Raw genomic sequence first — 12,910 nt, 5'->3', positions numbered from 1 at the left:
TGTGTGTGAAATTGTAATTATTATTATGCAATATTTAGCCAAAATGTAAAAATATCGGTGCGATTTTTAGGACATATTTTCAACAGTAGTTCCTTACGAATGCCCATCTGGACTGTGAGGGTGCATTGTGCATTCATACTGAACGCGATTCATGAGCCAAATTTGCTTTTGTAAAAAAATATGTGTTCCTGAGCTTGACGCCGCGGCCGCATGTGGGAGGAGCTACCAGCTAATGTTTTTAGGATTACCGCTATAAGGAACAGTGTCTGTGGATATCTCTCTTAGAATGTTGAGAAATCAGGTTCATTTTTTGTGAAGAGTTCTACAAGAACATCAGTAATCATGTCTCCATGTTTGGGTTTATATGGTTATTACTACAAGATTTTCCTGGTACAGAGGGCTGTGTCTGTGTGACAGCCGCTTCCACTGTGTTTCTGTGTCTCTGTGGCTGAGCTTGAAAACTCCCTGTCTTGTATTAACCATGAGGGGGAATAAATAAAATTAGGAGACCTTTTTGCTTTTCTTTTTTTCCTTTTTTTAAAATGTGTCGATGAGTCCTGAGCCGGCAGCCTCCACACCCTGCAGCAGCTGTCGTCTGCCGGCATATCGCGCGAGTGAAAGCCGCCGATCTGTCCAGAGTGTATCCCGCCTTCGCCCCAAAGTAGCCGGATGAGCTCTGCAAACCTGCGGCTTCAGTGGGTTAAAGAAAAAGATGGAAGTTCTAGAAAAAAAACAAAAAAAGCTCGCTTTGGTTTAGTATTCTACCCGCTGATTGAGTCACTGAAAACGTCACGTGCCCAAAGCTGAGATCCTGATTGGCAGATGCGATGCGGCGACCTGTCAAACTTCAGATATTTAAATTTTGTCTGCGCCTCTTCGCTCAAATCGAGCTGCTGCCAGACCTCAACGCTGAGCCGTTGCTCAAATCGCATCGCGGGACTTCTGATCACCATTAACTCAACATTGAAACTGGCCGCCTCCGCCGCGCGAATGGCGTTCTTCACCTGTTGAGAGTAGTTTCTTAGTTCTGGTCTTTGACTGTTAGAATACAGTGTTGACTAAATTTACTGTATCCTTTCCACATCTTTGCTAACGGCAATTCTTTTGTCCAAATTTGTTTGCTCTAATTTTATTGAAATCATTGATGGTGTGAATATTCGGCTCTTTTAGGAGACGGCTGCTTGAAAGTTTCAACTTCATAACTCTTTTAAACTATTCAACCAACTACCACTTTTTAACTCCATTGAAAATGGCTTATGGAATCTACAAAAGCCCCTTTTTTCAGCTAAAAACTTTCAGCTCTACAAAACAATAGAACTAGAGTAGACTTTCAGCTAAAGAAACCATTCAACTTTTAAGCAATTAAGCAGACTTTGGGCTCTTGGACTTGTCTTTTTATCATTTTATCATTGTTCAAAGTCGACACTTTGAGTCATTTATCAGTTATGAATGTTCATGTCTTTACGAATGGCAGCAATATAAAGTGAATTTACTCTAAAATATCATCTCATTGTTGCATCACTGTTTGGCAAAAATCTTATTCTTGTTTCAAGTCTTCTCATTTAACAAGTTAGTGTTGATATTTTTCGTAAAACTTTTTTTGAGTTCTGTTTTATTTTGTTGAAAAATAATTTGAATTTCCTTTTAACTTTTTGATCAGATGCAGTTTGTCAAACATCTTCTCAGAGTTTTATTTGAAAATTGCACACCTTGAATTGCCTTTGATGCAGAAATATGTTCAAGATTTCAATAGGAATTTAAACAATAATTCAAACTCATATTTGTCTTTGAACGCTCTAGTAAGTCAAGGATTTGTCCTCATTTGTCAGACCAACCTTAGGATTAAGATGAAGCAGGTGGACAAATGTCCTGACATTTTACTTTGTGTTATTTATTTTATTTATCATGTTCCTTTCCCTTAAGAAAGACTTCCTTTTTAAGCAAAAAAAAAAAAATTTTCTAGTTTGATGTGAAAAGGCATTTGCTGGCTGTCCTTTCTCTTTTTCAACTGACCTTTAGAAAACGTGTTTGCTGTGTTTTGAGGAGCGGTGGCTTTTTCATGTTTGCTCCACCACTGTAGATCCCCCGATGAATGCTAACATCACCCAGTAAAGACCTCCGGTGGTCCTCTATCTACACATTCTGCTTTAAATAAATATTTATCCTTTTGTTTTGGTTTCATTTCACACATGGAAATTCTTTTATTTTGACGGCGAGCATCGCTTCCTTTTTACAAAACATCTGTTTTTCTGAGCAGACTTTGACATATTGTTGCTCTTTTCTTAATTAGCTGCACACTAATAATTTAAATGATTGACATACTGTAGCTCAATATGTACGCTGATAGGTTTCATCTTTTATTTTGCATCTCTCCTGATTACTTTTGTTTACATTTTTAAGAGACTTTACATCTTGAAACAACAAGGACACACAGGACTTTGAATAATTAAGAGTCAGCAGAACGGAAGAAAAAGAAAACAACATATTGTTGAAAAGATAAAGCCATGAAGATGGTTTAAGAAGATGGATAAGTACAGGAATGATGACTCTTTACACCTTTTTCTCGCGTTCTGTGATTTATGCAACAATTAAAGATGAACATTGCGTTTTTCAGTGTTTTTAACATGTTTATGTTGCATTTTTCTGATGATAGAAGACATACATTTACAAGAGAAAGAATGTGAACCCCTTGGGAGTACCTCAACAAAGTGGACACTTGATGTGTTTTTCTTTTAATCTCAACCTAAATCACACCAATTTATGTTTTCATGCTTTTATTGAGCGTGTCCAGTTTATGCATAAAACCAAGTAAATCCAACAGGTTCACAATTTCTGAAGCTGCATTTACAGAAAATTAAAAATAAGCTGCATTTCTGAGTATTTCTTTATTCAAACAGACATTTAAAAAAAATCCTATTTGTGTTGCATCCACTCATTCACGACTAGATCCATGAACGTCTTTGTTTTCCTCATCTGGGTCCAAGCCGCACAGCTAAATAGCTCTAATATCGCCTGTAATTTTTGTTGCAGCGGTAATATAAGAGTGTGAGGGGCTGTAAGCTAGTGGGGCACTCAGAGGTTAATTTCTAATTAACTCTTCCTTATAGAAAGCAACATTTTTGGTTAAAAACAGTATAATGATGATTGAAAATGCTTTTACAATATATAAAAAAAATGACTGAAGCGGGTCTTTAAACAAATTTCCCCTTAAACTGGTAAAGTAAACATTAACAGTATTTCCACAAAATCAAATGAATTACATTTATGCTGTGAAATCCTAAACAGGATGTTTAGTTTGGAGGAATTGATACCCTTTCAAAGTAATGGTAACTCAACCTCATTTCAGGTGAAAACCTAAGTTATTTAAATAAACTGGAAAATATTCTACGTTTTTTTTCTGAATAACATTGTCTTTACATCAAATTATCAGGAAAAAAATCAATTTACACTAAAAAGAAGTAACATAAATCCTAAAGATGCATATGATTGCAGCGAACAAACTCCCATAGGAATTAAAGTGGATGTAAAACAATAAAATATATTTTTTTTCAGTACACATGTGCCACAGCTCAGTCAAAGAGACGGTTCCTCTGTTGGCTGAGATAAATGGAATAACAGAACAACATTAAAGCCAAAGCAGGAGGAGTCATAAAAGTTTGATGAAGCTCCACATTAAAATTTGAATTGGTCTCTGTATATTTGCTCCGGATTCAAATATTAGGATTTAAATATTGAAATCAATGTTTCTCACTACTTTAATTGTTAGGTAGTATTTGTCTGGTGTGTTTCTACCAGAAGAATAAAGTAATCACCTTTGGGCATCTATTGGAATGTAGTTTTACTCAAAGGAATAATAAAAATGTATTGCTAAATGAAAAATGTCATTTAAAATATAAAATTGGACTAAAACAGCTCAATTTGAAACCATTTGTGAGTGATAACCAGCAGGACTTTACAGTTCATGGTTCCGTTTGAATTCATTGTGAAGTACATAGTGCACAGACACACAGTCCAAGAATAACTACAGCGTTGAACCTAAAAACAGTCTCCAAGCACGTCTCAGCCGCGCTTGTACTTTTATGTTGCCAGGCAACGCTGTAGTGCACTACATTCATTCAAGGACTCCGCTGGCACACTGATGGTAATTTACATCCGCCCAAAATAAAACACTGAAACATGTGAGTTTTTGTCGGCCGCTGTTTCAAGAACCCAGGAGACGCACGTGGCGGCGGTGGCGGCGGATTCTTGTTTTGTGCACGGGTTTGTGTGATTTGATTCTAAATGCATCTCTGCCTCGACTTCGCAGCAAATCCCAAACGCCCACAAGGACTGGGTGTGCGCGCTGGCGTACGTGCCCGGACGGCCCATGCTGCTGAGCGCCTGCCGCGGCGGCATGCTGAAAGTCTGGAACGTGGACAACTTCACACCTATCGGAGAGGTCAGAGGTCACGACAGCCCCATCAATGCCATATGCACCAACTCCAGACAGATCTTCACCGCTTCCAGGTAAGTTCAAATGAATCCTCCCACTAAAACCCTTTCTCTTCTACCAACTTTTTTCCCCTGTTTCATTTCTATGATCACATTTTTCCTGTTGATTGGGCTCTCAAACTCTCCCCCCCTACCTTTCTATTCCTTCTCCGCCCCCCGCCGCCCTGTCCCGCTGACCCCAGTGACTGCAGGGTGAAGCTTTGGAGCTATGTGCCAGGCTTGACCCCATGTCTTCCTCGCCGGGTCTTGGCCATCAAGGGCCGAGCCACCAGCCTCCCATGATTGCCTATTCTCTGCTCACCGCCCCCTCCTCTCCTCTGGTACTGTCTTCACCACGTTTCCCCTCATCCCTGCGTTATTCAGACTTGTAAAATGACTTACTTAGACAGATGCTTTCTGTTACTTTCTCTTTTTTCTTCTGAAAATATATTTTCTCTACCCCCACTGGCGATGCTTTAGCGCTGGAATCAGATTATGCTGCTTTTTTTTCATCTTATCTGGCTTTAATTCTCTCATCACTGACTCCATAAAGGCTAACAGCTTTTTCTCTAACTTTGTTGTTCTGCTCTAAATAACAATCTTGTGCTCATTTGTCCAAACCACATTTTTGTCTGCTTCAGAGAAGGAAACAGCACTAAAGTTTGGGGCTTTCCAAACAGAATCTGGCTTCAGGCTGTCGCTTTATATTTAGGTTTGGAAACTAAATGTTTGTGGCCTCAATTATAAAATGGTTTATATTAGTGAAACAAGCAGTTAAATTCGTTAAAAATTTTACTAAATAATTATCTGCAAATAATCACAATATAAAATCACACAAAACTACATTTAGATCGTTTGTTTTTTGAATTAGTGCTGTTTTGTAAATATTAACGATTAATGTTTTACGAGCTACATTTTATGACAATATGCAGCATTTGGCTGCTTCTGCGTCCACTGTGAACCCAGAGTTAGACTGCTTGTTTTAGGACATGGCTCATATTATTCATATAAAATCAGTTCATTTTTTCCAGTTTGGGTTCCAAAAATCCTTTGTTGGTTTATACATTTTTTTTTACATTTTTTACAGTAAAATCAGTCAAAAAGCTTTTTTATACCAAAAAAAGAAAAAAAATTGTGAAAAATAAGTTTGATCTATGAGTTGTTGACATCTTGCAGGTAAAGATGCGATTAGTTTGGTTTGAACTGTCTACTTATGTGAGCTCTCTGAAGTCCACAGTTAAAAAGCTCTTTTCAGAGGGATACGAGTCCATTTCACATCTCATCATTTTCATAAGCAGCATTTTTGACTTAACTTCTGCTCCAGCGTAGGGACACAACTTCTCAGCACAGCCAGGTGGAAGACCTTCTGTTGGATCAGGGCAGCTTCTACTGGGCTGAGCTTTTAGTGCTCTATTATGGTGAAGAAAAAGCTCAATCTGAAGGCGAAGCTCTCAATTTACCGGCTGATCTGCTCTCTAGCCTTACCTGAGATAAAACCGAGTTTCTCCTCAGAGCAGCTGCTCCTCCACGTGGAGAAGAACCCGTTTAAACATTCGTCCAGAACTGAAATGTTCAAACCGTGAGGAAGCCCTGTGGCAACATGCTTATAAATAAACTGAGTTTAGGAACTTTGAAATTATTGATGGATGGTCACAAGATCTAAAGCTTGGCGGCCATTTTGTGGCCAACTATGTGATATGTGAAATGGGAACACAACACTTTTGTGTTGTGTTCCCATTTTGTGTGAAAACGTGAAAATCATGAAAAAGCTTCCCACACATGCCGCCAGTTTAAGTCTGTGACCATAACAGAGGTTTCATTGACCTTTGACCTTGGGAAGAGGCCGCCACCTTGAATTTAATATAACATAGAACATGAACATATTTGGAATGTGGGCGTGGTTAACAATTACGCTCCGTTGCTAAGGAAATCTAAAAGTTTTCTTTAGCCGATTTTTTTGAAACTCACGTCAATCTGTTCGGTATCCCTAGGCAACCAAAACACAAAATGGTTGCTATGGGGATAAAACCAATAGAAAAGGCGCCATTTTGAAAAAAGCAGATTTTGCATCAATTTGTTCGACCAGCCTTACAGAAAAAGAAGGGGGAGGAGTCAAAGATGCGTAGTAGCTGCTTAGCAAGTGAGGTGGGGTCAAAGGTAGAAAGTGAGGGCAGCCATGGTGTGTAGAGGACGAAGGGTGGGTACAACCTGCAGGCTATCCAATGTTGTGGCTGTATTTATTTATTTACAAATCATATTTTGTTCACATATTGCAGTTTTGTGGCTTTACCCAGTGTTTTTGTACTCTGTGTGATATATTAAGTGAACTCACTCACTCCCTTCTTTCTTTCTTTGTTAACATCCCGTCTTTTTTCCTCTCCAGCGACAAGACGGTGAAGATCTGGCTGTCAAAGGTGTGGAGGAAGAGGTGAGACACAAAGTGACTGTGGATCAGCCATCTCGCTGCAGCGTCCTCCTCAGATCCGTGACCCGCTCACTTTAAGCAACGACGTGTCACTCTGAAGTTTTCCACAGCAATGGGGGCTTTGAATATACATACTCATCTGTGACTTTCTTGAAGAAAAACAAAACTTTCAGACTTTTTGTACTGCCAGTTTTTGAAAGTGCCATTGAGGTGTGGTGCTACTCAGAACTGCATCAGTGTGTCGGTGCGTCCTCCAGGCCAAACTCCCTCACATGAAACCCCCCCACAGCCTGGTATTAAATAAAAGTGTCCTTCTGTTCTTTCACTGAGGTTTAGGACAGTGAGAGATGAATCTGTTGGACTTCCTGTTTTACAAGCCTTGTGGCTGTTCTGCAGCTGCACTGTCATGTTGTGTTTTAAAGTCCATCACTCATGGAGCTTTTGTTATTATGCCGTTTTTTTTGTTAATTTATTGTTTTCTCTACCTCACTTAGTTTGACTGAGAGGTTGGAGGGCACATTTTTACGGGTCTCTCGGTGCTTTATGCTTTGACGTTGCTATTTAATGCCAGGCTCTTCATCCCGGTTTTGATGACTGATCGCCATCTTGACGCTAACCCTACAAACATCCTTCTATGCTCACAGTATCAAGTCACCTGCTCTCTAAACTACGCGACACTAACGGCACGCGCTGTAAGGAGGAGGTTAGCGTTGTGGCTAAAGTGCCACTTCGTTATCGCCTCACCCCGCAGCTCACGGCTCACTTCTGACATTCATACTTCAGGGAAATGTAAGAAGAGCCTCAGCAGCGTTCACTTTTACTCTGATACGTGGGGTTAGAGGTCAGACTGAGGTTCTGCACCTCTTTAAAAAATTGTTTTGGTTAGCGAGCTGCTTCATAGTCGGATCACTCGGGTGAAAGTAGGTCATCACAGAGAAGACTTCTTTTCTTCATTAAAAATTCCAATTTTCTTCCACCCACATCTACAGGCAGCAATAAAAACTTCCAGTCCCCGCGTACGGATGTGCAAATCTGTTTATCCGTGTGTGTAACGTGTGCACATGCCACAAACACACGATTGGATGTTTCGCTTATCCATCTGGCCTGATAGGTCTTGGCATGCCTAACTGTGTTGATTTTCTGTTTCTTAAATAAAACAAATTCACACACACACCTACAGGCTACAGCAAGTCCTAAAAGTCACTTCAATTATCCTTTTGTGGTCTGACTCATGAAGGCTCTGAAACGGCTTCACTTCATGAACACTGGCTTTTCTTTTCTTTTTTTAATCTAATGCTCTGAAACGAAGAGCTGTATTTTTAAGCTCCTCGTTGTTGCGCTTGATTAAAACCCCGATGTTCACACTTCATTTATTCATCACTTCTTCTGGTGGAAAGTAAAAGAAAAGGAATCCTTTCGCTAATTTCGTGCACTTTTTTCCTCATAAAAGACCCAGAGATGATCAGTATGTAGTTGAATCAAGTGGATCATAAAACAGCATTTAAAAAAAAAAAATTCAAAAGCTTTCTTTAAACTATGCTCTGATAAATTCATGCTGCTGTTAACATGCGTGAAGCAATTTGGGTGTTTAGTGTTGTGCTGGGAGGTCAAAGGTTACTGAATATGTGAATATAGGGTTAATCTGATGACACTTTTTGTAGTAATGTATTTTTTAAATGAGAAACTCAGGTAATGGATGAAGGATGATTTTTTTTTGGTCACATTCAGTCAGAACTTGTGAATTTAGCTTTCTGAATTAACCAAATTAAAGGCCTTGCTTAAGTGTAATCCTTTTTTTCAACATTATTTTTTTACATTTGAACACAAAAATGGTACCATACTTTTTGTAATCCCATTACTTCCTGTTCCTGTACTGTGCTTAGTGTCCACGTCTGAAGATGTTTTCTTAATCTGGCCAAAGCTGAAAAGCCTTGCAACTCTTGGAAGAATGCACTGGTTTTGACCATAGCAACCTGTTAAAAATATATATATTGTGTTGTTTGTTTGTAGCAGTTTGCCTCTAAAGCTGGAGTGTTTTAGAGGAAAAGTGTGGTCACCTTCTAGATCAGGTGTCAAAGTCATGGCCCGGGGGCCAGATCCGGCCCTCCGGGTAATTCTATCCGGCCCTCCAGATCATTTTATTTTATAGTCATTAATGGCCAGATTTTATCTTGTGCTCATTTCTAACTTGTTTAATTTTGACAAAATATATTTTTATGGAGAGTAAAATATTGAAAATGATTTAAGGTTTAAGTTGATTTATTCTGATTTATTCTGGAATAATATTCCTGCATTTTTATTATTCATATTTATGAATAATTCTGTTAGCTTTTTAACTTTTTTGGCATTTACTAAGATCTTTTAGGCTATTTTGTATTTTAGCTAATATTTCAGCTACATGCTAGCTGTTTTGGTTAATTTCTTTCCAACTTTTTAGGGTATTTGAAGTTTAGCATTTTTTTCAGGTACATGCTAGCTATTTAGGTTTTTTAAAGTTTTTTTTGTTGCTGTTTTTAAGTTTAGCTAATATTTCAGCTACATGCTAGCTGTTTTGGCTAATTTATGGTTTTTCAAAGTTTTTTTTTTGCTATTTTGGCATTAGGCTACTATTTACTTACTATTTTGAAGTTTATCTATATTTTCAGCTACATGCTAGCTAATTTGCCATTTAGTTCATATTTTAGCTGGCTATCAGCTTCAGCATTTTCAGCTATTAGCTTCAGTGATTTCAGCTAGCATCTCCAGTGGCCAAATTCAGCTTACATCATTCCCACTAGCATTTTCTCATGTTATGCTATATATCTAGGTAATATTTATGTTAAAAAGTTAAGTTTTTAAAGTCCTAAAAATGTAGTTTTAGCGTGTTCAATAAATGTTTATCCTGTTCGGTCCATGACCTAAGGTGTGTTTTGGATTTGGGCCCCCTCTGCGATTGAGTTTGACACCCTGATCTAGATGGTGATGTATGCTCGACTCCACCAGGCCTTTCACTGAATTTATGGGTGCCAATTAGCCAAACTGTCCCTGCTCAGCAGCTTACTGGTTTTCCTCATGCTAACATTACATTGACAAGCTTCATCTCTGTTTTTTCTTAGATTTCCTGGTTAGAGATGATTTAGTAGTTCTGTAGCTTTAGGCACTTCCACGCTCCCTCTGCCAACAGGTCCTTGGACAAATCCGTTTGCCAAAATCTGTTGCTAAAATACTCAAAAAGTGTTCTTCACACCCAGAAAAGACTTGAGCGTCTGACAAAAGCTGCTGGGTCGTGTACTTCCTCCCGCCTGTGTCGGCATCGCTCCCGCACAGAATACTTTGTAAATACTTCTCACGCGTTTTTCTAGTTCTGGCTGAAGAGATGCAGTCGAGGTTAGCGGCTGACTCTGCTTCCATTTCCACGCACTTTGAAAAGCAAACCTTTTTTGTGACGCTCCTCCATGCTGCTGTTTTACGAATACGAATCAAGCCATGTCTTAGTTAGTTTACAGAAAAAGGAGAAAAAGGCTGAAATGACTGACCTTGTGATCTGTTGTAGCTCCTCAGTAGGGATAGAAGTCTGTAACGTGAATATTTCCACTGACACTTCATGTAGATCATAGTTTAGAAGAAGGAAGAAAAAAAAAGTGTGTTTTTATATAGAAACTGGGAATGTTCACCTGGACAGAGCTGCATGCAACCTGTTGTAGATACTCCAGAGAGATCCTCCTCATGACCCGACCGTCCACCGGTCTGCAAAGGCTTTTTACTTCAGGACAGTCTTGCTCTAAATAAACTGTGTGGTTGAATGTGAAGCTGCGTCTTACATAAGTCCAATCAAGCGAGTTCTGGCAGAACGGTAATGTTTTCTCATAATGCAAATTACTTAAATACAGGATAAAATATGAGCAAAGGAATAGTAGAAACCCCTTATTCCTCCTGAAGGTGTTTTTCTTTTGTGTAATTATGGAAATTTAGCTGTTTTTTTTACAGAGGAAAAATAGGAATAGTCACCAGAGCTCACAGCAAAGCAGACAAATGAACATCGTTTGTCATAGTAATTAACATTTCTAAACATGTTTTTCTCTGCATTGATTCACAAAAAATAGAGTTTTTTGGGGTTCTATTTGTGAAAAACACATATGTTTAGTCCATTTACACATTGGAGCTGTCAGGTTAGCTTCATGCTATCACAAATCTAATGCAGTTAATGAGGAAACAGCTGAGTCTGCCAGTTTTTCTCTTTACAAAATATCTTTTCTTTAAGAAGAAAAAAGAAAAAAGTTTCATTGTTCTAACCAATTACCGGTGGATATAAAATGACTGAAAGGATCCGTTTCAAATAATTGTTAGAACAGGTCCAAAGTTTTCACCATTTCCACAGAACATTAGGAGTCCAGCTGCCCATCAGATTGTGCACGACCAGCTTTAGTGCTTCATCCACCAGGAGAATATCAGCCGTCTCAGCGCTAACGAGCCCGACTGCCTTAACAAACTGAATGTGTGTTCAGGACATTAATAATCATCCACCAAAGATCCTGAATCCATATCAGAGGAGCGTCCTCGCCGCTCCACGATCGCTCGCTTCATCATTAAAGGCAGAAAAAGAGCTGGCCTCAGGCTGCTGATGGGACGCTATTGCATTTAGACACAATCCTGAGGGCTTGTGATGCAGAGGCCGCTGCTCTGACAGTAAACATCCGTCCCACTTAACCTCACGCCTCCTCTGTAGCTGCTCCGGTGGATTCAGTCCAGGTGTGTGATGTGCTGTTACCTCAACCTGTGACGGTGTCTGTGAAAACTCTTCTCTTGGGTCACAAATGCAGGGTCAAAGGTCATTTGTGCCTTTTATTGCGCAGACTACTCCCTCCTGAGTGTAAATGTGTGTACAGATTTTTTTTAAGATAAGACATTGTGCATGAACCTAAGCCATGTAATGTTTTAGATGTAAATATTGTAAAAAGATATTTAATAAAAGATCAGTTCTTCCCTCAAAATAAATGAGTCCAAAACACAAGAACCTTTTGTCTCCTGCTGTGATTTCTTTGTCTAAAGTGAAGTTTTCTCCTTCAACAGGATTTTTTTGTTTTTTAAAGGAACATTTTGGTGTTTTTCAGTGTTAAACCGACATCTTCTCTGTAATGATTTTCCTATTTTATCTTTACTTTCAAGAGCTGATCATCTAAGATAAATCGTCATGGAAACTGATGATAATTATGTCAATTTTTATCACAAAGAAAAAGAATTCTCTGTTCAAAAGACAATTCTCAGCAAGCTCAATATGGCAGGAGATTAAACGAGCTTCTGCATATGTGTAAAGAGCTAGATTTTATTGATAGAAGTTGTTTTAGCTATCATTATATATACAAATAATAGATACATCTGGGTTTTCTTAGCATTTTTTCTTTTTCTTTGTTTTTTCACCACTGTTAGTCCTGGAGAAAAAAGAAAAAACGCCAACCTTTAGCTTAACTTGGAACAAACCAGCTTTTATATGTACATCTTTAAAAATCCATCGTGAGTGCTAAGCAAGTGAGTTTGGGTCAAAGGTCGGCGTCAAGGGCGGCGATGGTGCATAGGGGCAGGCAGCGAGCGCGGCGTTGGTGCGTATGAGCGGGCGGCGAGGGAGAGGGCGGGTAGCGACTTCGGGCCATCCAACCATCCAACTTGCGGCTTTAATTGTTTTAATGTTTTGCAATGTATAATTTTTTTTAACAAATTGTATTTTAAGTGATTGTCTAATGGTTGTATTTTTATTGTATATCCTTTTTATTGACATTGATATTTTAAACATTTTTATTGATTGTTTTTAGCTTTTTAGCTTGAAAATTTTCACATCTGTCCAGGGACAATAGATGAAAAATAGCAGCTGGGCTAATTCTGGGTCATTGCATACAATGCTTTTAATGTGCACTGTTTCTGAGAAATAATTAAATTAAATAGAATAGAATATATATATAATTTACTTAAATTAACTCACACAAACTGAAGTCAGGTCAGACGTGAGTAATTTGGTAGATTTGTAATGCATTTACAGCACAA

General features: G+C 38.7%; 1 protein-coding gene across 4 annotated transcripts in view; it reads left to right on the top strand.

Annotated features, from left to right (window-relative positions):
* kif21b (kinesin family member 21B) overlaps positions 1–8,683 on the top strand; it is an 89,725-nt gene extending 81,042 nt beyond the window's left edge. For 2 of the 4 annotated variants that reach the window (XM_024262067.2, XM_024262068.2), the window contains 3 exons: positions 4,307–4,506; positions 4,674–4,811; positions 6,854–8,683. In XM_024262067.2, coding sequence (XP_024117835.1) covers positions 4,307–4,506; positions 4,674–4,773 — 300 coding nt within the window. In that variant the 3' untranslated portion in view covers positions 4,774–4,811; positions 6,854–8,683. The remainder of the gene's footprint in view (positions 1–4,306; positions 4,507–4,673; positions 4,812–6,853) is intronic. The other 2 variants (XM_024262071.2, XM_024262069.2) reach the window with 1 other exon arrangement.
* The last annotated feature ends 4,227 nt before the right edge of the window (positions 8,684–12,910 follow it).

The sequence above is a fragment of the Oryzias melastigma genome, linkage group LG5 (genome assembly GCF_002922805.2).
Source record: "Oryzias melastigma strain HK-1 linkage group LG5, ASM292280v2, whole genome shotgun sequence".
Classification (NCBI taxonomy): Eukaryota; Metazoa; Chordata; class Actinopteri; order Beloniformes; family Adrianichthyidae; genus Oryzias; species Oryzias melastigma.
This window is presented reverse-complemented; position numbering and strand designations above follow the sequence as displayed.